This window comes from Drosophila ficusphila, unplaced genomic scaffold, assembly GCF_018152265.1.
Source record: "Drosophila ficusphila isolate 14025-0441.05 unplaced genomic scaffold, ASM1815226v1 contig_791, whole genome shotgun sequence".
Classification (NCBI taxonomy): Eukaryota; Metazoa; Arthropoda; class Insecta; order Diptera; family Drosophilidae; genus Drosophila; species Drosophila ficusphila.
Genome location: NW_025064737.1, coordinates 25,876,490 through 25,902,977, shown reverse-complemented (window position 1 = coordinate 25,902,977; position 26,488 = coordinate 25,876,490). Strand labels below are relative to the sequence as shown.

The 26,488-nt window shown below is 43.8% G+C and overlaps 4 protein-coding genes across 14 annotated transcripts in view; 2 read left to right on the top strand and 2 right to left on the bottom strand.

The window, feature by feature from the left end:
- The window catches only part of LOC108099314 (RNA-binding protein Nova-1), a 33,013-nt gene extending 16,047 nt beyond the window's left edge, over positions 1 to 16,966 (bottom strand). For 2 of the 10 annotated variants that reach the window (XM_017202717.2, XM_043209077.1), the window contains exons 1-3: positions 16,871 to 16,966; positions 14,849 to 15,099; positions 1,593 to 2,444 (exon numbers count right to left, since the gene is read on the bottom strand). In XM_017202717.2, the coding sequence (XP_017058206.1) occupies positions 1,593 to 1,710 (118 nt within the window). In that variant the 5' untranslated portion in view covers positions 1,711 to 2,444; positions 14,849 to 15,099; positions 16,871 to 16,966. Of the gene's footprint in view, positions 1 to 11; positions 202 to 1,592; positions 2,445 to 5,903; positions 6,007 to 14,848; positions 15,100 to 16,870 lie in introns of those variants that run through there. The other 8 variants (XM_017202708.2, XM_017202709.2, XM_017202718.2 and 5 more) reach the window with 7 other exon arrangements.
- Positions 16,967 to 17,502: 536 nt separating this feature from the next.
- LOC108099529 (alpha-mannosidase 2) lies at positions 17,503 to 22,142 on the bottom strand. The gene is made up of 5 exons (XM_017203096.2): positions 21,916 to 22,142; positions 21,330 to 21,856; positions 19,549 to 21,021; positions 18,274 to 19,336; positions 17,503 to 18,145 (listed from the first exon to the last, which is right to left on the bottom strand). The coding sequence occupies exons 1-5, from the start codon at positions 22,027 to 22,029 to the stop codon at positions 17,996 to 17,998; spliced, it is 3,327 nt and encodes a 1,108-aa protein (XP_017058585.1). The 5' UTR covers positions 22,030 to 22,142; the 3' UTR covers positions 17,503 to 17,995.
- Positions 22,143 to 22,295: 153 nt separating this feature from the next.
- Positions 22,296 to 24,498, top strand: LOC108099271 (two pore potassium channel protein sup-9). 2 transcript variants are annotated; one of them, XM_017202646.1, is made up of 6 exons: positions 22,296 to 22,428; positions 22,566 to 22,841; positions 22,898 to 23,053; positions 23,137 to 23,198; positions 23,257 to 23,657; positions 23,711 to 24,498. In XM_017202646.1, exons 2-6 carry the CDS (start codon positions 22,715 to 22,717, stop codon positions 23,982 to 23,984), a joined length of 1,020 nt encoding a protein of 339 aa, XP_017058135.1. In that variant the 5' UTR covers positions 22,296 to 22,428; positions 22,566 to 22,714; the 3' UTR covers positions 23,985 to 24,498. The 2 variants fall into 2 exon arrangements, with proteins under 2 accessions (XP_017058135.1, XP_017058136.1); XM_017202647.1 differs by having other exon boundaries at positions 22,422 to 22,510.
- An 82-nt stretch (positions 24,499 to 24,580) lies between these two features.
- LOC108099491 (tubulin beta-2 chain) lies at positions 24,581 to 26,488 on the top strand. Its single transcript, XM_017203051.1, has 2 exons — positions 24,581 to 25,192; positions 25,255 to 26,488. The coding sequence occupies exons 1-2, from the start codon at positions 24,800 to 24,802 to the stop codon at positions 26,200 to 26,202; spliced, it is 1,341 nt and encodes a 446-aa protein (XP_017058540.1). The 5' UTR covers positions 24,581 to 24,799; the 3' UTR covers positions 26,203 to 26,488.

The following is a 26,488-nucleotide window of genomic DNA, read 5'->3' as shown; positions in this document are numbered from 1 at the left end:
CTTGAACTTACTCGAACAGAACTTCCGCATTCCAACGAACGAAGAAAAACTTAAAAATTTTGATGCAACATCAAGACAGCACTTAAATTTGGTTGAATTTTCTCTAGATATTATTTTTGTTTGTCCGTACGTTGCTCAAGTAGCTTGCTTAGTTGAACGGAAAATGAGTTGAGTCCTCCCCCCTGTTTTTCCCAAGTTCCCAAGTTTCCCAATTGACAATCATCGAAGTAGCAAGTAGCACGCTTCGAGTTCGAGTTCCAGCAATTAAGAAACTCGAAAACGTGTTTACGCTTCTGGCATTCCTATCCGTCTAAATATCAAAAGCCAGCGGGGGCGACAGACCGACTCTAGCATTTACACCTTTTGCTATTTTCGTGGCTATGACGACAGGTACTTCGATTGCGTTGTCTAGCTGGCCAACTGGCTGGCTAACTGGCTGGCTGCTCACCTTGGAGCTCCGAGCTGGCTGCCAGCTTTGAGCCGAGCAAATCATGCAAAGCAACTAGTTAATGGTCAGACAGACAGCTCGGGTTTGGCAATGGGCCGCACGGATCGGATTGGATCGAATCGGTTTTGCTTTGGATCGGAGGAGCGGAGGAGCTTCTTTCAAATGCTAATCTCCATATGAATTTCTTGTTGACCCACTCAGCTGTCTTGGCAAGTGCAGCTTGGCTGGGCTCATCTGAGGAGAGGCTCAAATGCCAATCGGTGAGCTCAAGGCACTTGTACTTGTATCTAATTGCAGGCCATTGATGGCGGCTGCAGGAGATTTCGGAAAACTGGAGGTCATTGCGGAAAATTAGGTCAAACTGGGCCCACACTGTCTCGGCGCCAAATCCTGCGCAAAGATTCTGCCGCCAGCCAGTTGCCAGATGCCAGATGCCAGTTGTCATTTTTGCGATGCACCACGGGGCCCTCGGGGCGTATACGCCATATCTGGCTTAATTACGAATCAAAGTCTATCTGTGTGTTCGCTTGCAAAACTGACATCGAACGTATCGGGGGCAAACTGCAAATGAATTTCTCGTGCTGATTAATTGAAACTTAACAAACAACAGCAACAACAACAACAACAAGAGCGACAACAAACGACAGAAAGCAACGAAATCATAGATACTGGGTATATATGTACGTATATCAAGAGATATATATATAGTATATCGAGGGGAGTTACAACAACATGACCATATAACAAAGAAGGGAAACGGCACGATCGGCAAAAAAGTTAGGCAAACAAATTGAATTGAATGAGTTATATTTATACGCTTCGCAGATAAAGAGCAGTGGATAGATAGATAGAAAGATAACGAACGAACGAGAGAAAGATATAGACAGATATATAGAGACAGAGAGAGTAGAGAGGAGCACGATAATGGGGATATGCAATAGCGATTTGAGATATTTTCCGTTTCTTTCCTTTTGCTGACGGAATGAATTGGGATTCGATTTTCGATTTGGTATTGAATTTGGATTTGAATTTGAATTTGAATTTGATTCGGAACTTGATTTGGAATTCGATTTGAAATTTGATTTGGAATCTGATTTGGAATTTGATTTTGATTTGGATTTGGATTGGATTTTGGTCAACTTACCGGAACTGAAATGTGAGCGTTTAGTTTGTTCATTTTCCGGATCGGAATCGAGTGGCCTTTTGCGTGAGTCGCCGATTTCAGGACTTGGACATGTCTCCATGGTAGCGTCTTCGGCCATTTTTAACTGAATGTTGCTGGTTTTGGTTATCGACTTTGACTGATGACTGCTTTAGCTTTAGCTTTAGCTTTAGCCTGCGCTTTTGCTTTTGCTTTGGGTTTCTGTTACTGTTGCTGTTTAATGTTTACTGTTCTGTTTCTATGTCTCGTTTGGAGTATTTCTTTTCGGTTTGATTTGATTGGATTGGATTGGATTGATTTGGATTGGCTTGGCTTGGCTTGGCTTGGATTTGATTGAATTGATTCGGTTTTGATTCGCTTTTGGTTTTACTTTGTAGTTGTTTTGCAGTTAAAACGACAACGAAACGTTCGATGTTTGGTAATGAGGCGTCTGTTTAGCTTGGTATTATTTGGTTTCTGGCTTGCTTGGTATTGTTTCTGGTATTTCTGTTTGGTTTCTTGGTGCGTGCGAGCGAAAGAGCGATAGAGCGAGCGAGCGAGCGAACGAACGATCAAACGAGCGCAGGATGCGTCAGTCACTGTCCTTTAGTCCTTTTCGTCCCGTAGTCCTGCAGTCCTGCAGTCCTCGTCCTTGTCCGATGGATGCGATGCGATGCCTTATCGGGGGGATCCGCCACTGGCATCTGATAGATTGATGGGCTATGTGGATGAGGTCCTTGGTCCTTGGGTGGGCTACTGATGCTGCGACTCATGCACACACATGGAGTAACAGCTATCGATCGCTCTCAGTGACAGTGACAGTTCGTGAACGTCATAAACTCTATTACGATCCTTCTATATTTCAGTTTTCATTTCATTTAGTTTTCGTTTTCGGTATTTCGGTATTTTTGATTTTGTTTTATTTTTGTTGGTGGTTTTGTGGTGGAATGTGCGAGTTTTGTTTTTTTTTTTTTTTTTGTAAACGTTTATATGAAAAAAGAAAAAGAAAAAAATATTTATGAGTGAATTATGCAGCAATAATAAATATACATACATACAGTAAACATTTAGGCAATATATAGGTATGTACTTCGCAATAAACTTGTAGATATAGATACAGTTGTCAGAGTGGCAATGCATTTCTCGAGTAGTAAACACACATAGGTGAGCAACATTTAGAAGGTACAAACATTTGAACTGAGCTGAGTTGAGTTTGAATTGGGTTGTTGTTCTTTCGACTTAAAGATGCTATTTACAAAATGAGCAATTCATTTTGCGAGAGTGGGCGGGAAGAGGGGGCGGGATTTCATGGGGCGGAGGGGGTGGACCGGGCAGGTCTTCTAAAAGCGTGGATTGTGTACGGCATTCACATATCAAAACGTTTCGGGGCAGGCAGATGAGGGTAGAGATAGATTGGTTTGAAGCAAGCTTTGTGAGCGTTGAACATATGGAATGATGGAAAGCAGACGACAGCATGAATTGCAGGAATCCATTGAAATAGTTTCGAAAGCAGGCCCCCTATAAGAAAAAGGGATCCCACGTGAAGGAATGAGGTTAGAAGGCCTGAGAAATCTCTGTATCTAAATATACGTTTTAAAACTTAAAGCTTAATGCTAACATATAGGTAATGCTATTCATATTCGCCCAACAATATGAATTGTTTATTCAAATTAGCTTCACCCAAAACCCAAATCTAAGCAGTCAGTTTTAGTTTTAGTTGGCTATGAATACCTGAGCCAGTTTTGTTTAATTTTTTTTTTTCGTATTCATAAACACGGCAATGAAAACCCAACTTGCAACTCAATTATGCATGAGATGTTTTATTTTATTATGATTTCATTGCTAATTAAAAATGCGCCGACACAAAAACCGAAGCGCGACCAGCAAAAATAACAACAATAACAACAACAACAAAAACAACGAATTCTGCAGCGACGACAGACAACGCGCATTTATTTGTTTAAAATGGCGTTTAATTATACAAACATTTTTATACTTTATACTTTATTTCTGTTGGTAGTGCTGGGGCTCAAGTGTGCTGTGTGTTTGTCGTGTTGGTGGCTATTCGATTTGACTGCAGGCGACCTTGACCATTGAATGAGTTTCTCTTTGTTTTTGTTTTTTGTTCGTGGCCGCTTAGCAGCGACCACAAAGCAAAATGAGCAATAAATCGAAGAGATGGCAAAAGCCACTGACGTTCAATGCTAAGCAAGCGGTCAGATACACAATAATGCGTGCTATTAGATACTTGTTTCAGAGTGTCTGTGGTACACAATAAAAAATGCATATAATTAGATAATCCACTTAACGATTTGATAAGTAAAACATTTGGAAATATTTCCGTGGAGCTAAGATATCTATCTTTAGAATTAAGAATATTGTGTCATCTTTAATGAAAGTATAGCTTATGACAAACAAATATTCAAGTCATCATTGCTTGTGAATTACCATTCACACTACAAAGCAAATATTGAACTCATCTCGTACTGAAATTATTTCAATATAAAAAATATACACATATTTTCTTCCCGTGTAATCACTGCCACGGCACCTGTCGTTAGCGCAGCGCACTGAGAACAAAACAGGTAGGTCGCACAAATTTGCATTTACTTAAGAAATTAGTGGGGCTACAAATACGAAAAGCAAGAAACTAAAGATCGATTTAGCAGGAGATGCGGCGTGCTGTGGAACGAGTTTTCGATTGATGATTGAGAGAACCAGTTGCTTTTGCGCCTCGGCTTGGCATTTGAGTTTTTCAATTAATTCACTTAATGCTTTTCGGTCGGCTGTTGTTGCTATTTCTCCACTGACATTCGTAGAAGAATTCCCACTCGAGGCGAGCTAGCGCTTCAAAATGGCGTCAGTCTAAACAAAAGTCGCATAATAAATGCGACAACCTGGCAATCAAATTTCAGCTGCAGCCTGGCCCCAAATCTCCGAGAAGAAGTGTGCCCCCGAAAGTCCCCAGAGATGCCCCATGCCACATGCCCCATGCCACTAGCCACATGGCAGGCGAGCACGCAAAGTGCTCGACATTTTTCACTTTTTGTGCGGCCTTGAAAACTGCAAACTGGGGCCAAATGGGATTGCAAAACACTTTTCTCTCGCCATGCCGTTGATTAGAACGAAAGCCATGAGCGGCACAGAACGCGAAAACGTCATTGATGCACTCAAGCCGAAAATGTGTTAATGGTGATGAATTGGAAGCAGCTGCTGCATGAAATTCACTCTCCAATCAGCCCAAGGATATTCCGGCGACGGATTTATAATCAAGCCAAGTATCTGAAAATCGCTCGAATGGCAAAAGTGGGCGGTCAAATGGAGGAGAGCCTTGAAATAACTTGGATATATATCTACGGAAAGTGTTATCTAACTATGGCATAGGCATACATTTTATACAGCAAATTGAAACGGACTTTCAGCATGAGAAGAGTTTTGCATAAAAACAAGGAATCGTTCACCCTTTGTGGTTTCAGCTAGGGATTGCCAGTCTGCTCTCGCTTCCCGGTTTATCATTAAAGTTCTTATTTGTGGAACGGAAAAAAAAGAGGCGGAAAAAATATTCCATTTACTCAGTCACTTCGAACACATACATACATACATAGGGCCAACTTATCTCCCCGTCCGACTCACAGTTATCACTCGAGCGGAGACGAAGGCGATAAGGTTTATTTTCGTTACTTTTTGGTTTGTCGATAAGGCGGTCGGTCGGTCAGAGACGTAGATAGGAAACACATGCGAAAAGGGGTTCCGTCGCGAGAAATCAATCAAAGGGGGGTTGCTTTCGGGGAGCCAACGCCACTGGTGTTATTATGACGTGATTATGACATTTCGTGAGCTACTTGTTTGCAGGCGAACGAGAAATGGGCAGACAAAATATGGAATTTGAAATAGAAAGAGCATGACATCAGAAGTTTGAAGCAAAGTTTGAGGAGTAATTTCGTTTGGAAGTTCGAACTGTAGTTGGGTGGGTTTTCCCGCTTTTAAGGGGGACGACACGCGACCCGCATCTCATTGTCAGCGCGCAAGATTTATGCTTTTGTTGCCTAATTGAAAGGCCTGCGATGTTTGCATGTGCCGCTGCCCGTTAAGCAGTTCTTGAGCGCCTTTTAAATCTACATTGTACACATCTGCATTCGGGTGTCCCTGGCTGGGCGCCACTTATGTATATGTAACATCCAGGCACGAAACACTTTTCTTTTTTTTTTTGTTAGGGGGCGGATTGGGTGGCGGGGGATGGAGCACTTTGTGGGACTCTCAAATAACAAACTGTCAGTGGCGATGATTCCCAGCACTTAACGACACGACACTCACTTGAGACTTGAACACTTCCAAATTTCAAACTGAAACTTCTGAAATAACGCACACTTCGGCGACGACAGTGCGCGAGTACGTGAAAATCAAATACAACTAAATTCAAAAACTGAAAACAATTAAAAACGAAATGGGTTCCGAGGCGGGCAGGCCAAAGTATCTACGAGATTCAAACACTTGCCAGTGAGAGTGGGAGTGCGAGCGGGAGCGAAAGAGAGAGAGCGCGGGAGAGAGCCTGTGGGAGAGAGCGGGAGTATCTGGCAGATACTTTATCTACAAACGGTCGAGTGCTCGTCGCTGGGTTTGCAAGTGTTTGCTCAGCCGTTTTCAGGGCTCTCTCTCTCACTCTCCATCTCTCTCATATGTGTCAGTATGTGTAATTATATTCTTATCAGTAAATAGTTTACGTTATGTGCTGCACTTTGCTCCGTCTTCCTCTCTCTGTATCTTTTACTTCCACTCCCACTCCCACCGCTATTCGTTTAATTGTTTTGTTTTTGTTGACTCGGCCGTGTCTCAGACGCCTTGACGCTGATAAAACTCTAAGTTTTGGCCATCTCATGATTCTAAGTGCACTCTTCAAAATATGATGTGTCTAAAAGGTATACGAAACATTCTGATAAGGAACTAAATGTTTAAAACAAATAAGTGAAATACTCTCCAACATTATTATAACATCCATAAAGTTGTTTTCAAAAGTAAAGATTTATAATCTTCTTCCTGTTTTGTAAAAATCGCTAACCTTAATAAGTTCTCTTTCTGTTAATCTTTCTCTAAAATCTCTACAATTTTTGATTAAACTTTTTTATGAGTGTGGAAAACTAAGCCACAAGTGCCGGCGATAAACTCTTTTGAGGGCCGAAAAGTCCCCGGCTTATTTGTTGGGCCATCGACTTTGTTTGCTCGTTTCAGACTCATTTATCGTCTTTTCATAGGCTCAGCACAAATCCGCTGACAGCAGTTTTGTATCTCCGGGTGAGTGTGTGTTCGTGTATCTTTATCTCTGCGTTTTGACAAATATCATGTGCGATAAATCTTTGCCTGGCTGCCGCCAACAAGGAAAAGGACGTCGTTCTCAGGCATCCTCAATTTTTGATGACAAAGGGCCGATGGCAATTTATCCCGACATTTCCGAAGCAACATTGACATTGCTAATCTGAAAATGTTTCATTTGTTTGGCTTGTCAGCGGGTCTTCTTCGAGTGCGGCAACTGGTTGGAAAAGCGGGGAAAACGTTGGAAAAATTGATGTGCACACAAGTAGGTGAGTAATGGCCTCGGGAGCGGAGAACAAATAAGTTGGGAGTGGGATCGCCTACGCCAAGTGGCAATGCAAAGCGAATGGTGACTCACTCCAAAACCGGACCTGTTCACCTCGTGACTAAATTCTGGAATTTAGCGAACTGCTAAGCCAGCGATGAGATCAAGTTCTCGAACTAAGCGTAGACACAATGCCGTAATGAGCAACCCACCCAACGGCACTTGTCATAGGGACAAAATCCGAGCGCAATGTGTTCATCAATCAGTAATGGTGTCATCTGATAAAGCGATATGTCACTCACTTGCTGAACCCCATACGGCCTATCTGGCCGGCCAAATCAGATTCCTTTAGAACGAGACAGACCCCCTCCTAATCATGCCAAACCGGCCAACTCTTGGCTCAAATCAAAGCCATCCGAGCGCACACTGAACAATTGCCCCAAATTCATAATTGCAGCCAGTCCAAATGGGTTGACAACACAGCACACACAAGAGGGCGAAAAGGTATGCTATATACGTATACGAATATATATATAGGAGCATAGAAATCGGGGCAGGAGAACAGCCATCCGGAAAGCACCGAAAAATGGGAGCAACAAAAATAAAATCAAATGAACAATGGAGCAGGAGCTAAGTGCGGATAACTGGCGAGTGTGGGTCAGCCTTTTCACTTGATAGCGGAGTGCGGAGTCACTGGGTTCTTTTTGTCCTTTTTTCCTGTTCCGCCCACCATGAGGATAAAGAGGGGGCGTGGCAATCGTCTGGCTGGGGGGACGCAACATTAGCGGAAGTTGACAAAGAGGCGAAATGAAGGCAACATCGGCACACGAATGCAAATACAACAAAAGCGCAAATATTATGAGCCATAAAGAGGAGGAAATGTTGGATGGGGGACGGGAGGGATGAGGGGGGATAAATAACTCAGAAGGAGGGCAACTCCTTACAGTCTGACTTTATTATGAGCAGCTCGGCTTTAAAGCCGCCGGCAAGGACATTTGCTGGCGAAAAGGTAAACACGGCGCATATTTAACCAGCTGGCAAATGCGAATGGGGACGCCGCGGATGAGAGCCTGATGCGAACCGAAAGCTGAATGCTCCGGGCAAGGCAACAAACAAACAAACCACCCAACAAACAGACTGACTGACTGAAAAAAGGACGGAGGGGAAGTGGGCGAGGTGCGACCTCATTGACTTTGCCGGCACGTTTTTTTTTGGATGAGTTGACTTGGCCGTCGTCTCCTGTCAAATGAGTTTTCCACCCAGTCCGCTAGTTTGGTGCGTTTTCCATGCCGAAAAAAAAAACAAGAAAAAGGAAAACTTTAGCCGCATATGTAAGCAGCCAGGCAGGCGTACAATTATTGGTTGTTGCTCAGCTTGTTCTTGTTCTTCCTGTTGCCTCGCATGCCACATGAAAAATGAAAGCGAAAATCAATAACGAGGCACGCGATGCGATACGAAAAGGCCGCCCACTGACCCCCAGGATGCGGATCGAATAAAGTTCTGGGAAAGGGGAGCAAGGGTTGGAATTTCCCAAAAAAAAAATAGAAAGGGTTTCCCCCCTTATTGTTGGCTTACAAATATCTGTTGTCTATGGTAGATGGGCTAAGTAGCCGAGTGCCAAAGGACTGGGAAATTGGCGCCTGGAACACCCGCCAGGAAGCCCATGAATCCCTCCTCCAGCTTCTCGCCTTTGTGCGCATAATTTATGCTCATTGCGAGCCAGACCCTCAACCAGAAAGAACCCCACTTCTCATACCCCAAAGCAACCATTTGCTGGCTTTTTATGGGCCGCATTTTTGGGGTAGCTTCAGGATGTCACCCAGTTTGCTGCTCAATCTACACTGCAAACTATAATAGCAGTTTATAATTAAGATAGTTATCATGCAAAGTGCATTGCAATCTGCACTAAATAATAATAAATGGCAAACAGCGGTCAGATTGTATCTGTTTGATTTACCTAAAAGCTTTTAGCGGTTCGTTAACTAAATCAATAACTGTTATCTATCAAATTTAAATTTAAATTATATAATTTTATAGAAACATTTCTGTTAAAGGAAGCACTTTAAGGGTATTAAACATTCCATAGCTTAAGCTTCTTCCGCGCTTCCAGTCGAGTGAAGTAAGCTGCTTTGGATTTTGGCTTTGGATTTCGTTGACTCGGCTCAGAGTTCTTTCCTTTGTTTGGCCCGCATTTGATATGTACGAGTTCATGATGTGTGCTGCGTGTGTTTGTTATAAATATCAGACGAGCGCGCCTATTTGTGTCGAGTCAACAGAAAATCGGGCAGGAGTTAAGGCCGAAGGAAGCTCGGCTGGTGGGCTTGTGTTTCTACTGTTGGCTGGCTGTGTTGGTTTTTCCGCGGCTGGTGGCAGCCAGCGTAATTATAATTATTAATGAGTACAGCAAATGAAATTAGAATTTCACATTAGCGCTGATTATGTGCGTTGCATAATGGAGTCGCGGCCACGCTGCGTATACGCAACGTGCTCCCAGCCCATCATCGAGTGCAGCAGCCACCTTCCCTTCTAAAAATATGAATTTATCTGTGAAACTGCATATAAATACACATTTATCTGTACACCTAGCTACTATGCAAAGCATGGCCATCTACGCTCCAAAAATGCTGCGCTTTTCCCCTGGCTTCTTCTTCATTTTTTTCTTGTTGTTGTTTTTTTTTTTCTCTCGCGTTTTCCGTGATATTTTCGTGGCATAAATGGGTGAAGGTTAAGCAACGTAATATGGCCAAATATAAATACAACAGCTACGGATGGCTACGGCTATGAGGCCCTATGAGAATGTATATTGTTGAGTGAAAAAAAGCGGAAAAAAGACGAGCACACACATCCAAGGTAGGGAAAATATGCAGCCAATGCTGAGCCAAGCGAAATCCGTTGAGAGACATGGACGGCGAATGCCGGGGCTTCCCATGAAAACAAAATCAAAAGCTCACAATTAGGCCAAGAGACAGCAACAGCAGCAGCAGCAACAGCAACAACAAAAAAGCAACAACAACATCAACAGCAACAAAGTCGTATGGCAGACATGCAGCCGAATGCGAGTATCTGTGTATCGGTGTATCTGTGTGGGTCTATATGTAAATTACTTGGGGGCAGCGAAGCCAAACTGCGAAACTATGTCGCTAGGTCGCTCGTCAATATCGGGGATTGGGGGATTGGTGGATTGGTGGATTGTGGGTTTGGGGGATTGAAAGGCAAAAAGGGGCTGGTTGGCTGTTTGGCTGGCTGGCAGCAGCGATTCCAATCAAATCGAATTCGTGTTTGCAGGTGCCTCAGCCAAGGTGCGTCTATGAATTATCCATAAATAAAGGCGAAGGCAGTCAAATGGCAACACGACAGCCGAAGAGCAGCAGCAAAAACAACAGCAACAACAACAACAACAACAAGAGTGAAGACCGAAGACTAAGTCAAACACAAAGAACTTATGGCAAGTCGAAGTAAACAAGTGAGCAGGTCGATGGGCGGATTCTCGACTGGGAAGTCGAGCCCCACCTCTCCTCCTGCCACACGGAATTCCTCTTTGGGGCACTCAGGCATGCTCAAGTGTTATGACCTGGTGTTACGGTAGCCTGGTTAGATGCCATAAACGTGTCAATGGTTCCCCATCTAATAAACCACTTTGGAGGGAATTGGAAAATCGGAAAGTCTTCAAGTAATTAATGCCTCAAATGAGGAAATGTTAGGAAAGGATATTCGGGTGTAAATGGTAAAAGGAAAGTGTTTTTATATGCTTTCTTCTTTGCTGTGTGGAAACTAAAACAGTTTTATTTATGAACTCTTCATTTCAACACTTCCCTTTTACAAATTGCTTTTAAAATATAATTAGAAGATCTTGTTTCTTGGCCTCGAGTCAACTTGTGGACAGCATTTCCCAGAGACCGAACCCCATTTAGCACATCTGTGATTACTTTTCATTTTCAATATGGCACAGCTCAAAAGGAAATATTAAATCAAATTACTTGACAACCCTAGCTGACAATGAAACAAATATTTGTTGCTCTGCTTTATTTTTGGCATTTTAATTAAAAACTGCCCCAGTTGTTGGCGAGCCAGGCGACAGTTTTTGTACTGCTGCTACTGCACTTGGGCCAAACCCACAACGCTTTTCGGTTTGCAGCTAAGGCAGAAGAGCTCTTTTGGCAGCCCGTCCTGGCCAAGAGAGCAACAGAGATAGCCGCCGAGTGGCAGAAAGAGAGCGCAATAAGAGACGGCGACAAACAGCGTCCCAATTTAGCCAGAATCGATGCTGGCAGGCGACAATGTAATTCATTCGCAAGCCCTCCCACTTTTCTCGGCCCTTGCCGCCCTTTAAACCTACTTGTACATACGTTGCAGCTACAACAGCAACATCACAGAACAGCAGCAACATGAGGCACAGTCAGTGATGATAGAGGTATTATTTATATTACCAATATCTATAGCAATAGAAAAGTATACCAAGATTCCAGGATTTCTGGTTTAGTTTAGATCTAAAGTCTCATTAAAATTGGATTGACATATCATTACTAAACATATTATTCCAACATATATTAACCATTTATTGTTGCTACGAAACGAAACTGAAAGCAAGTATGTACCTAGGTGAATGAGGAATATCTTGTACCAGTTCGCCCAGATACTTACTACGCATCCCTGGCGACAACAACAATTCTGTTTCGCTTGAGGAATGCACATCGGTTTGCTGCCCTCACCTGCGAAATGAATTGCCAGACCTACATTGGGCATTCGCTATCTCTTTCTTCCCATTCTGTTTGCCTCCCTTTCGTCGATTCTTATTGCGGCTATTATGTATTTTGCCTGGCAGAAAATACCTCTAGATCAGTATTTCCCAAAGTGTGGGTCGCGACCCACTGGTGGGTCGCGGGTAGATTTTTGCTGGGTACTAATTGTCATATAGATCTTGCAATTTTTTGTGTAGGTGGGTCGCGGTCCCGAAAAGTTTGGGAAACACTGCTCTAGATTATTGCTTATTGTTATTGTTTAGCTCTCCTTTGTTTTCACTTACTGCTGATGGCTTGCTTTCGTTTTTTTCAGCTTTTTTCTGCCGAGAAGCTGTTACGTCACTCTGGCAGAGACATTTCATTAACAGTAATTCAATTGAAGCAGCGGATGATAGGAATACTTTTATTTCTTTCCATCATTACAAATGCAAGTAATTTGTTATGGCAGCTTTTTTGTTTTCGTTCGATGACGCTCTGTGAACTTGAACGGCGCCAAAGTCGATGGATGGATGGGTAATTGTTATTGCTGTTCGCCAGCTTGTTGTTTTTACTGCGGCTTTGCCTCCAATGGCTTTCAATTGATGCAGCCAATTAACTGTGACTGCAATTACAGCCTAGTCGATAGTTTGATATCCACAGGCATTGGCAGCAATTAAAAAATCGTTGAATATGTATGGGCATGGCACGACAAGGTCGAGAAGTTCGAGGGGTTTTCCAGGTGGATAAGACATCATCAAAAGTTAAACAAAACACGTCTGACCCCATTAGCCGATTAGTGCAGGGAATATTGGGAAACGTGGGTGCCTCTGGTTACCCAAAGAAAATAAATAACGAGGATTCCTCCGATGACGCTCATTAAAAATTATAATCTTCAATTAATCAAATGTATTTAACTGGGAAGATATAAAAAAGACAATAACGAATCAAAAACAAGTCTATAAGATATGGGGATTTTTTGTCATAAGATTTACTGGTTATTGTTTTTTTATTAACGAAAAAAAAAAGAGTATAAAGTGTGCACAATAGTCTAAAAATAAATTTTATATTGCTAATTAAACAGCTAATTTTGATTAGATCTCTGGGCAAAGAGCATTTCGAATGCTGCCCAACTGGTTCTATTGCACTGTCCCCGTCTGTACGAGAATGTGGTTTCCAGGGAATGCGTAGTTTAGAATAAAAACCCCCTCGAATGCGAACAATATAATAGGACACCCCGAAATAATAGAAACTCCAAACGCAGTTTGTTCGCTCGCCAGCTTCCATATGGAAAACTTGTGGTGTCCGCACATTTTCAACCCCTGGAAATTACTGCGTCGCGGTCTCTGATCTTCGAGTGATTCCCGTCGACCAATTTTGTGCGGGCAATTTGGGAGGCTTTGGCATTTCCTAGAACATCAGGCACTTAAGTTAACCGCCAAGCTTGCAGTTTTGCACTTCAGTATTGTTCGGGGGGCCCTTAATCGACTCCACTCGACTCGACTCCAAAACGGAGCTCGGACTCTCGGCTTATTAGCCGAGCCGAGAGAGTCTCCGGGTCGAAATCACCGCCGTAACCATTACGGCAAATAGGTTAACAGCAGTTTCGTGCCTTTTGCATGAACACCGCGCTGTGTGTGCGGCTGTGTGGGTAAGTGTGTGTGTGCCAGTGTGTGTGTGTAGGCCAGCGTGTGTGTGTGCTTGTTTACATAAACCTTTTCTCGTTTCGTTTTGGGTTAATTTTTCCCAGTTATTTTGTCCCCACTGCAACATGTGCACCGAGAAAAAGGGGGTCATTATGGCACTTGATATAAGAAGATCCCGCCTGGGATTAATTAACCAGATTTGTTTTTTATTGAGAGAGCTTTCTTGCTACCCTTGTTTCTATGCTACGCTTAAGTGAGAAGATGAGATTGTAACTATCAGGTTGACCTTGTTTTTGAAAACTGCTATGAACTATTGAATAACAAAAACATGAAATGTAAGCAAATAGTTGATTACTTCTCGTACTTAATTAAAGACTAGTTCCACTTGGAACACAAATATTTCTCTCTGTGCACTGGCACCTCCTTTTCCACCTCCTTTTTTTTTGCTGTTTCTGTTTTCTGTAGCTTTGCCAGTGGTGCAGCAACAGCAGCCGTGGCAGCAGTTTAACCCACATACGAGCTGCCCCACCGAATTGCGCAACGGGGGCGGTGTTGTAGGGGGCGTGGAAGTGGGCGGAACCGGGACGGGGCGTGGGGGGGAGGTCGGCGGTGTGAATGCAAATGAAACGAAACGACAGACAAGCGGACAATTTAATGCCTATTTGCATTTAACAGCAGCTGGGGAAAAAAACTAGAATCAAGTGTCGGGTTAGGCTATGAAACGAGCAAATTGATGAGCAGATAAACGCAAAGGGCGGATGGTGGGGTGGAGTGTGGGGGGAGGGGGATGCAGTGGAAGGTGGGGATGAGCCACGACTTTGATTAGCATGCCAGATGGAGAGAACGAACGAGAGATATAGAAGGAAAAGAGAGAGAGATCGGGCAATCAGTAGTACATATTCATACCATGTATGAATATAGGCATCCCCACACTCGTAAATATGCTCGAAAGCCATTTCATTTGCTTGCGCAAAACGGGCAAACTTTACAGTCGAACTTCTATAACTCTAAATCGTAGAATTCAAATTTTGCATAACAAAATAGAGTTAAGTTTATGGTTATAAAGAAATTGATCGGCGGTTCAACCGAAACAATGAATTTATAGCTGAGAAAATAAACATATTTTCCTAAATAATAAGTTGAAATATTTTTTTGTTTTAGTTTGTAACTTTTTAGCTTTTTGACCATAGAAGTTCGACATTTAGAAATGTTGGCTGTTTATTTTAACGGAGCTCTAGACTTTACATCTTGAACCCTTGGCAGACCCTATCTTATGCTAAACTATGCTTAAACCGAGATCTTATGACTAGTTTGAAATATATTCACCTTTTTGCAAGGAGTCGTGCATTCAGCTGCAATTAATTGAGTGTGGGTATAGATAAGAACAACTATATATGGTACTTTAAACGCTGATTTGCGGATATATATCTCCTCGACTGGCTTACTTAGTACGATTCAACTTTTTACTCGTTATTCGCTTTGCTTATATTTCTTTTTCGTTATTGGTTAATTCAATTATTCAATTATTGTTTCATTTGGAGACGCGACAGTTGTTTTTGTTGTTGTTGTAGTGGATCCTGCATTTGATTAGGCGATTTTTATAATGGGTTTTTACTTTTTGGGTTTTTTGTTCTGCTGCTTTGTTGTTGTTGTTGCTTGGGTTTTTTTCTTGGAAACAAACACACACAATCACACTCCGATTAGATAATTTATTCGCGAATTCCGAAGCCTAGCGCAGTGTTTTATAAATTTTAAAATATATTTTAGCGTTTGATTACGCCTCTCCTTCGCGCTGCTTCATCCGCCTTGCCTTTTTCCGTTTTTCCGTTCGATTTTCGTGCGCGTCTTTTTGATTCTAACGCCAAGTTTGCTTTGAGCAGCTGAGCGAGCGAATGGAAGCGAAGCTCTCCGAAGCTCTTTTCCCCGATTTTTCCACTCAGTGGTTATCTCGCCCTCTCTCGCTCTTTTGTATCTGTGTGCCACGTACACGTGCCCGTCCGATCACATTTCTATCTAACAGTTCGGAGTATCTGTGTGTATGTTCGTGCGTGTTTTCTTTGTCCGCTTTGCGCGCATTTTCTACATTGATTTTTAAATTCGAGTGCGGGAAAACTGCTCTCCAGCTCTCTTGTTTCTCTCGCCCGCTGGGCTTTTCTCTCTCGCTTAGCTTATTAGGGCACTAGGTTTTTCATGCAAACGTTGGAAAATTGCTGCACGTTCCTGCACACAGACACACACTGCTAAAGCGACGAAAACTTTTGCATTTCCTGCGCCAAAAGCAAACAAAAAAGCTTGAAAATAATATTGCCTTGAACGAATTGAACTTCTATCGCATATTTGCCATTCAAAATGTTTATGACATAATAATTGAGCAATGCCATATGTTTGAAAAGAGTAAAAAACGAGAGTTGGAGAGAAACAAATGGGGGACTGCCTTAGAATAACGAGAAAAACTCGTTGTTCAAACCACGCAAACGAAAAACATTTAAATAAATATATAAATTATGTATACGCGCTGTGTGCGTTGCGTTTATTAGCGAAAGAGAGAGACAGGGAGAGGGAGAGAGCCAAAGCTTCACACAGATACAAATTTGGAGCGAGCTAGTGTGCGTGAGCTGCTGCTTTGACACACTTTTATGTGACGTCGTTAATTTCGTTTTTTGTGTTCTCGTTCTGGTTCTCCTTAGCCTTTTTCACATTTCTTTTGGCCTCTTTTAAGGAGCCATGCTCTAGCATTTATAAAAAGGATTTCAAGTGGAATTAACAAAAACTTAGAAAATCAAACACATGTTTGTCCGTTTTCCTCCTTCCAATTAGACGTGTTCCAGTTGGCTTTTCGTTTTCAGGTGTTAATTGAATTTGTATCTCAGTTTCTGCTGCTCCGCTGCCTCCTTTGCTTCTTCTACCAGTATTTATGTAACCAGCATGAACGACCGAGCGAGAGAGAGACAGAGGGAGAGCACATGCCAGGGCATAGATACTTTTTGGCATTGAAACAAAACGTAGTTCACAAAAAGCACACGCATACCAGCACACGAACACGCGCACACAGATACTCGCCACGAAAAATGAACTTAGAAAAAGAACAACTCAAGAACGCAGCTTAGGCACAAACTCACACACACACATTCGTTCTCGATTTAATTTAATTTAATTAAATTCCAGTCCGCTTTAGACAAGAACAACAACAACAAGAGCAGCAGTTACACTGCACTGTTTCTATTTTTTCGGTTGGCTTTTGATTTTCTTAATTGTTTTGAACCACTTTTGTTTAGGTGCCTTGTTTTTGCTGCAGAGCTTCTTGACAAGCAAACACACAGGCAGCAACAAACATATAAACAAACTCACTGGCGACCACGATGATCTGAATCTGAATCTGACGCTCTGACTCTGTGACTGTGACTGAATCCAACTCAACTGAAATGCGGACTCGAAACTTGAAAACAGCGAGCTGGCTGAGATTTCTGCTTCTGTACAGAAAATTCCGATGGTCGTTATAGAGAGCGCCAGAGAGGGCGCGAGTCTCTCACAAATACAATTTGGTTTCGGTTGAGAGAGAGAGAGAGAGAGCGGGAACTGCGCAGAGGCTCTCTCGCGCTCCAATGCTCCACAACCACTTTACGCTCAATTTGGATTCAGTCTGGATTTCCATTGTGCATTTTCCAACTGGCGCCCTCTCCTCTCTCAGTATCTCTGTAGGTCATTCTGGCAATAACAGTACCGCGCTGGAACTGATAAGATTGCACTTTGTTTTTCAACCACAAAAACTATAACTCATAAAAATCCTGCACTAAATATAAATCAGTTTCGTAATCCAAAGTCATCATAGGACTACAGCAAATTATTCAAAACGTGATATTAAACTGATCAATCAAGGATCAACAGGCTGCTATACTATTTTTAAAAACTGTAACATCGATCCCTTAATAAAATAAAATATACTTGTGTTTTTTGTGTTTAGAATAGCACTTCAAAGTCGATTCTAAAATGAGACTCAATTTATTCGGTTCGATACAAAACAAACGTCGAGATTAATATCATTGCCATTGCATCATTATCACTAAGCTTACATTACAGTAAAACGTTAGATATATGTAGTTACGATTCGTGGTTTTTAGGCAATATCCCCTTTGGGATATAGAAGACAGACATGTATTGCTTGCTGTGGGACTGAAGGGATATCACAAAAACGTAAAAAACTAGGGGAAACAAAGTAAAATGTGTAGTAACAAGGGGGTGCAAAAAACACACCGCTGCGTCATAGGATTGAATTTCCAAACCCACTTGAGGAAGCTTGAATAAATAAAATTACGTAGTATGCATTACGCATCGTGTTCTGGTGCAGTCAGTGCTTTTGAATTGATCATTAAACGAAGGTTGCCTGTACTGCAGTGAGTTAGCGTCCGAGATTCATAAGTTGTCATTTTGCCGCTGCTCCTTTGCGCTGGCATCCTTTTGAAGGACCCGTGGCGATCAGCTTGTGTGGCTGCTCACATAGGCCGCAGTTTCCATGGGGCACACCTCCGGCGCCACCATGGAATCCAAGTGCTCCAGGTTCTGTAGGAAGGTGAGCGTCGTTCGTTCACATCGCGCCACATTTGGCAGTAGTTGGCACACATCCAGCTATGGGATAAAAGCAGAAGAGTTATTAGTATTCGTAAGTTTCCATATAGTACAAAAGTAGGAAAAGCAATAGTTTGATATTTTGTATTCTAAGTACGAATTTAAAAGTAATTTTTTAAAAGACCCACCTTCTGTGCCCGCTCCTCTGGGGAGCCGCACTGCATGAGATTGGTGCGATGCACAACATAGCCAACACGCTGTGTTTTAGCCGAGCTCTTAGTCAAACGTCGCATCACAGGAACATCCAGATCCTCGCGGGCTGATGGGTGATCTCCGCCAAAATGCCCCTGTGCCCCAATCCACTCATTTTCAGCGAATATAAACTTATCCAGCGGATCCAGCAGGGATTGGGAGGCCTTGTGGGCAGCACTGGTGAAATAACCAGCGGGGTGCACCTCTGATGGACGGGCACAGTTGTTAATCTTCTCCAGCACCAGGCGATAGATGTGCAGCACCGGCTTGTTGTCCAAGACACCTTGTCCCAGTCCACGTTCATCGTCGCTAGCCAGGCGACGGTCCTGCATGATCTCCAGTTCACCGGAAGACAGGGAAGATCCACCCAGGGGTTGACCCGTAAGCAGACTAAGTCGCATATTGGCATCCTCGATAAACATGCCAGATGGAACTGGGTAATAGTTGGCTTGCAAGGGTAATTTGTCCAGTCTCCGGCGCTTGATGAACTGCAGTCCATTGAGATCGGTGTAGAAGATGTCGCCACTGTCGATATGTGACTCCAATCGCATCACAATCTCAGTGTTGTCCAGCACGCCGATGTCAACTAGGTTGCGAATCTCAGGTGCTCCGCCACGCATTATGGTTTGGTGCACCACATTTGGCAGGCCCACGCTCACCGAGGATTCCAATTTGCCCTTGGTCACCAGCACCACTGGTTTGGTAAGCTGGATGGGCGAAGCAGGCCCGTTGGGCAGGAACAGATATGCTCCGGAACGATCTCCATGCGTTCGAGTGCCGTATTTGAGGAACTTTAGATGCACCGGCACATGCGGACTATCCTGGGTGAGCTGGATTGACTTTAGCAGACCCTGCTCCGAAAATGCAAGCGTAGGACCATTACCAACTCGCAATGAAATTTCGCGAGGTTCCCCAAACTTCACATCCTCTGGGTACTGACCCAAGGGCACGGAGACTGGATTTGTTCTCAGCAAAAGATTCGAGGCGTACGAGGTGTGTCTGTAAATAAGATGAAAACGTTAGTTAAAAGATATTGATGATACGACAATCTAGAATCTTATAGTAGAATCTTATATACAAACTGGTTTTATTCGTCAATCAATTATTTCGGTGAAGTATTTAAGTTAAAAGTAATGTTCAACGTAACGGTTACCTCTTCTCCGAGAGGAGTAGAGTGAATAAACACAAGAAAAATGTTTACTGATACTCACTCTGGTTTGGACTCGGAAATGGTCAGAAGGTAAGTGGCCAATCCCATAGGCGGTACTCGTGCCTTGAAGATGATGCGGTACTTGGTTGTGGAGCCTTGTGGGTGGATGGTCTTCGTCAGAGTGTCGTGATGCCAGCTCCATACAGGTGACACCTGAGCCTCCACTGGGTTGTTTGCCAGATCGCTGACACTCACGAATGGACTGGACACATAGAAGTCCACCAACTGCTCTCGCCAGTGGGGCAGCGTATTGTGCATCACCACATGCTTGGTGGGCAGTATATCCTCGCCCAATATAATAGTGGTGCGGCTATCTTCCACGCCCGATCCCGGCCAGCGTGAGTCGTCAAGCGTAAAGTACGAAAAGCTAAAGTCCGGACTGTAGATTGAGGGCTTGGTGAGCAGGCGATAGACCGACTGTTGCATCACCAGTTGACAAGCCTTTAGAGCCTCCTGCATGCGTTGCTCGTAGTCCTGTACAACGTGCGTTTTGGCAGTGCCAGTGATGCCATCGTGATGCTGGAACAGCGACAGTTCCCGACGAGCCTGCTCTAGACGCTCCTCGATGCGCGCCATTCCGTCCCAAGAGTGCCAAGCGGATAGCATTTCTGCAGAGCGAACGTAGTGCATCAGCACACGGTCCATGCGCTTGTGATACGGACGAGATGTGTAGTAGCCACTCCAGTAGTTGTCCGAACGATCGGCGTATGTGAAAAAGTCGCCACTCAGCGTGGGAAACTCAACCTGACCCGCCTCTTCCGCCTGATGCACTGCATTAAAGTACTCATGGAGTGTGCCGAACTGTGCCTGCACATTGAAGTGCGCCTGGCTGTTGATGTGCTCAAAGAGTTTCTCGTAATTAACCCGCTGCACATCCCACTCGGTGTTCTGCTTGAAGCGGAAGTCGTCGCCTAGGGGAATCAGCAATACGTTTGTACGATACAGCTCGGCCTTTTTCTTCCACTGATCAACCAGCATATCCGAGCGTATTGCCACATTTCCATCTACAATAGCTCGGGGTGGTATCTTCCATGGGCAACTTAATCCAAATGCGCCCATTCGCTTGAAATCAAACTGGCAGCACACCTTGGGATCCGGACCGCAAGTGTGTGGAATATCGTACGAGTAGAAGGGCATCATGTGGGTGAAGAGGGCCGTGTCACCTTTGGTGTCCCAAATCTGTCGCCAATGGAACTCCAGCTGCCGCTGTTGAGCCAACTCTTTCTTCACTGAGTAGTGAGTTCGCTGGATAAGCATGTTCTTGAAGCCGCTCTTCTGCAGGATGTACGGCATCGTGGGACTGTGGCCAAAGGGATCTATGGCCCAGGAGGCAGTGGGAGTCACATTTAGGTACTGCTTCAGCCAGGTCTGGCCCTCGGTCAGCTGCAGCAGCACATTCCGCCAGTGGGAGTTGGCCTCGTCTGGCATCACCCATCCTCCAGTCACAAACTCCAGCTGCCCACTTTTTACAATGCTGGAAAAATAAATAATTAAATAATTGATTTATCTTGTGTTTTGAAAGTAATAATTATTAATGCACGGGATTTCCAATAGTAAAAAATCAGAACCGGCTTTATTATCAGTGCCAATAAAGCATTTTACAGCGACACCTTTCCATATAGGCATGAGTGCTTATCTGTTCACAAATAAGCTTCTGTTTAACTTAACAACGACAAAGCGTGCAGTCGCATTATATTCAGTTCAACTTTGTTGCCAATGGCAGCTGTTTAAAGTTGAACGGCTTCACGCAATTAAAGTTATTTTATGTGAAACGTTACTTACGACTTCATCTGCAGCTTCTTGTTTTCTCCCAAATCGTGGTAGAATCTTGCAAAGTACGACGTCTCTGCCCAGATGAACTTCATCTCAGGATTCTCGTGAAGATGCCTTAAAGCATTGGATAGGATATGCTTTGTGTCGTGCTGGTAGTAGTCCTCGAATGTCTGGATCCATCCAGGGTCGTTGTGGGAGTGCGGCACCACAAAGACTTTGAGTTTGTGATGGGCGTTGTACTTTAGAGGGTCGTACTTGATGTTCCAGCCCTGTTTCCATACACCGCCATCGATGTCCTTAAATGACATGCGATCGTAGAGCTCCAGCATTTGTACCTCCACATTCGGTACATCCTGGACCACATCCTGACATTCTCCTGTCTTTGGTGATCGAGGACTCTTCAGTGGAGCCCTTATTGGCTCCTCCCTGTTCGCTGTTTTAGCCAGACGAGCCCGCAGGCTTCTCATCTCCTCGCCGTGCTCCTGCAGGCCATTTTCCAGCTTCTGAAGTTTGTCCTCGATGGCCACATAGTTAGGCTGCAAAATCAGGGGGAGTTTTCTTATCATTTTGTTTGAGTCCCCTGGCGTTTATTTACCTTTTTCTGATTTGCTGCCGGCGCCGCAAAGTTTAGAATCACGTACAGGCTGAGAAAAACCAGTAGGCAGGCGGAGCATATCACCAAGGCAAAGCGTCGACGTATGCGCAACATTTTCCGGTTAATTAATCACGGAAAGGCCGACGTCACGCACAGACAGCCTACTGCAACAAATCCAATCGCTTTGGACTTGCGTGGTTTTTTTCGCATAAACAAATTAGCGGTGGCACTATCGAGCATTCTTGCTTTTCCTTCGCCCTTACACCGATTTTTTTCTGATTTATCGGCGCTGCCAACCTAGCTGGCTTTTGAATGTTGATAGCGGTGCTATAAAAAAAATTAATAATACAAATTATTGTTAACAGTGATAATATATATAACTAACTAGATTTGTTAAAGTTGCTTTATTAAACCAAACAAACAATAAAAGCGTGAAATACCATGATTGCAGCTTTGTATTAACCATGTGGCAACACCATCAACCTGTGTTGCTTCTGTTGTGCTGCATTAACGGTAATATAATTGTCTGATTAATATTCAAAACAACCTTTAACTTTTGGCAGTTGATAAAACACTGCAAAGATGGTTTAAAACTGTACTGTTTATAAACTTTATCAAACCACTTTTAATTGTGCCTTTTATTTAACCAGATTCTTAAATGATTGTGGATGCTGTATGTTTGTTTTGTTGACGCTTATCGATTTTGTCAGTCGCAGCATCATTAATTAAACAAAAAGGGCGCCGATCAAGTCCGGAAAAGCTATTCGATTGGATTTTATTGTAATAACCTATATGCAGAATGAAGCGTCAGAACGTTCGAACTCTTTCACTTGTGGTATGCACATTTACATATCTTTTAATTGGAGCCGCGGTTTTTGATTCTCTAGAATCTCCAACGGAGGCCAAACGATGGGAGTTTTTGCAAGGTAACATCCTTTATAAAGCCTTACTTTGTGTCTACATCATTATTTGTTGATTACAGCCGTTAAGAACAACTTTGTTAAGAAGTACAATGTTACCGACGAGGACTTCCGAGTGATGGAAATTGTTATTATTGAAAATAAGCCCCATAAGGCAGGACCGCAGTGGAAATTCGCTGGAGCTTTTTATTTTAGCACAGTGGTTTTGGCTATGATAGGTAATTAAATTAAATTAATAACTATTTGTTTGCCATAATACCGTACGTTTTCCAATTCTGATATAATTTAATATGTTATGTAGGATATGGCCACTCCACTCCAGTTACCATTCCAGGAAAAGCATTTTGCATGGGATATGCTATGGTAGGGTTTGGAAAAAAAAAGTAATGGTTTCTTAGCTCATAAAAATCTGTTTCTTTAGGTCGGAATCCCCCTCGGTCTTGTGATGTTTCAGTCGATCGGTGAACGTCTCAACAAATTTGCATCTGTTATCATAAGAAGAGCCAAAAGGGCCAGTGGAGCCCGATGTACGGATGCCACTGAGATGAATCTAATGTTGGCCACCGGAATGCTATCCTCCATAATAATCACCACAGGAGCAGCAGTGTTCTCTCGATACGAGGGATGGAGCTACTTTGATAGCTTCTACTACTGCTTTGTCACCTTAACCACAATTGGTTTTGGGGACTATGTGGCATTGCAAAATGATCAGGCTTTGACCAATAAACCTGGTTATGTGGCACTAAGCTTGGTATTTATCCTGTTCGGCTTGGCCGTTGTGGCCGCCAGTATTAATCTGTTGGTGCTGCGCTTCATGACAATGTAAGTAACAATCTTTTATAAAAGATTTTAAATTCATGTGTTGTAAACCACAGGCAAGCGGAGGATGCCAAGAGGGATGAGCAGGATGCCCAGAATCTGGCCGGAAATGCACAACCGGTGACTTTCGATGATGAGTCCACTTATAACATGCATGGCAAACTTCTGGAGAATAACTACACAACTGAAAACGATGAGACCGCTTCGCTTTGTTCCTGTACATGCATGGGTGGCACTAGGTGCCTCAACCACGAGCAGTTTGTCGATCCGGACTTCCAGCCCACGGATATAATCGAGAGCACTTTGTGCCTGAAGCGGGCCTCTGTCTGATATCCGTACAAGCAGCTGTGGAACACCTCCTTGTAGGAGCCAGAGCCAATGGATCGCCAAAATATAGTTACAATCCTGTAGAGACCCAACCGCCGTGAACTCAAAATTGTGGTTGTTAGACGAACCTTCCCTACGTAGAAATTTACACAAGGATGGGTCGATTATTTGTGCAGAATATTCCAAATACCATATTATCCAATTTACGAAATTGGATCTAAAAATCAAAAATGTTAAGATGATACTCAATACAAGTCCGACATTTCTAAACTTTCTTCTTCAGAGGCTTTGTGTATTTATAATTTTTCTGCAACCACAATAATCGACCTGTCTGAATATACAACCATATACACATTTACAAAGGAGAAACCTCCAAAAAACCCATGTCAATATCAATCGTATCACCTGGCTGGTAGTCGTTGAAACCTCTTTTGGTTCTAAAGCACCGCCTCATCCATCCCATCTTAACTTTTAGCTGTATACTGTTTCACCTAATATTAAAGTTATTGCTCAAAACCCTCGATCAAACAGGCTTGTGATTTGGGGGAAAACAAGATAGTGGAAAACTACGAATCACAGTAGTCTGGCTGAGAACCTTCGTGAAGCTGTTTCAGCTCAGGATCAGTCCACCTCAATATCAGCTAGCAAGTACACGTCTAAAATATAAACCTGAAAAAATTATACGTTAACTAATCAGTTTTTCGCCGGTTTTTCACCCCCTAAAACTGCGTTTCCAAATCGGTTTTTTAATACAACTTTTTGTGAGATATTTTTTAACGATTGGAATTTTAAGCTTCGATCCTTGACGAACCGCGAAAATGCGTGAAATAGTGCACATTCAAGCCGGACAATGCGGCAACCAGATCGGCGGAAAATTCTGGGAGGTAATCTCAGATGAGCACTGCATAGACGCGACAGGAACGTATTACGGGGACAGTGATCTGCAGCTGGAGCGCATCAATGTCTACTACAATGAGGCAACGGGTGCGAAGTACGTTCCGAGGGCCATTCTGGTGGACCTGGAACCCGGCACCATGGATTCAGTGAGGTCTGGAGCCTTTGGACAGATCTTCCGACCGGACAACTTTGTGTTTGGCCAATCTGGAGCCGGAAACAACTGGGCCAAGGGTCATTATACGGAAGGAGCTGAACTGGTGGACTCTGTTTTGGATGTGGTGCGAAAGGAGTCGGAGGGATGCGATTGTCTGCAGGCAAGTGCGAGTTAAAGGTTGGATTTACGCTTGCAAGGGTTGCAATTAATTGTTTCCCACAGGGCTTCCAGCTGACCCACTCGCTGGGTGGTGGCACCGGCTCCGGAATGGGAACCCTGCTGATCTCCAAGATCCGAGAGGAGTATCCCGACCGCATCATGAACACCTTCTCGGTGGTGCCCTCGCCCAAGGTGTCCGATACAGTGGTGGAGCCCTACAACGCCACCCTAAGTGTGCACCAGTTGGTGGAGAACACCGATGAGACGTACTGCATTGATAACGAGGCGTTGTACGACATCTGCTTCCGCACTCTTAAGCTGACCACGCCCACGTATGGTGACCTGAACCATTTGGTTTCGGCCACAATGTCCGGGGTGACCACCTGCCTGCGATTCCCTGGCCAGCTCAACGCCGATCTGCGAAAGCTGGCGGTGAACATGGTGCCCTTCCCCCGACTGCACTTCTTCATGCCAGGCTTTGCTCCCCTTACCTCCCGAGGATCGCAGCAATATCGGGCTCTTACCGTTCCCGAATTGACCCAGCAGATGTTCGATGCCAAGAACATGATGGCTGCCTGCGACCCGCGACATGGTCGCTACCTGACGGTCGCCGCCATTTTCCGAGGTCGCATGTCCATGAAGGAGGTGGACGAACAGATGCTGAACATCCAGAACAAGAACAGCAGCTTCTTCGTCGAGTGGATCCCGAACAACTGCAAGACGGCGGTGTGCGATATCCCACCCCGAGGTCTAAAGATGTCGGCCACTTTCATCGGAAACTCCACCGCGATTCAGGAACTTTTCAAACGTGTTTCGGAGCAGTTCACGGCCATGTTCAGGCGAAAGGCTTTCCTGCATTGGTATACCGGCGAGGGAATGGACGAAATGGAATTCACAGAGGCGGAGAGCAACATGAACGATTTGGTCTCAGAGTACCAGCAGTACCAGGAGGCCACCGCCGACGAGGAAGGCGAATTCGATGAGGATGAAGAGGGCGGCGGCGATGAATAAGGAGTTTCTTTTAACAGGGGATCTAAAAACTACAGCTAACACGTAAACCAGCCAACCAAACCAGCAACAAAACAATGCTAGCGGACTACCTATTCATTCGATGGCAATTATTTTCCTTCGCTTAGAACCCTTAATTCAATTGTACATAAATCCAACAAGGATTTTTTCGAGATTTTACCTTGTTTCTCTTGCTGCATTTGCATTTGTGATAAACCCATAAAATGACAATTATATGCACACAAACCCTTGCAATCAGAAATAAAAATAAATCAACTATAAACTTAAA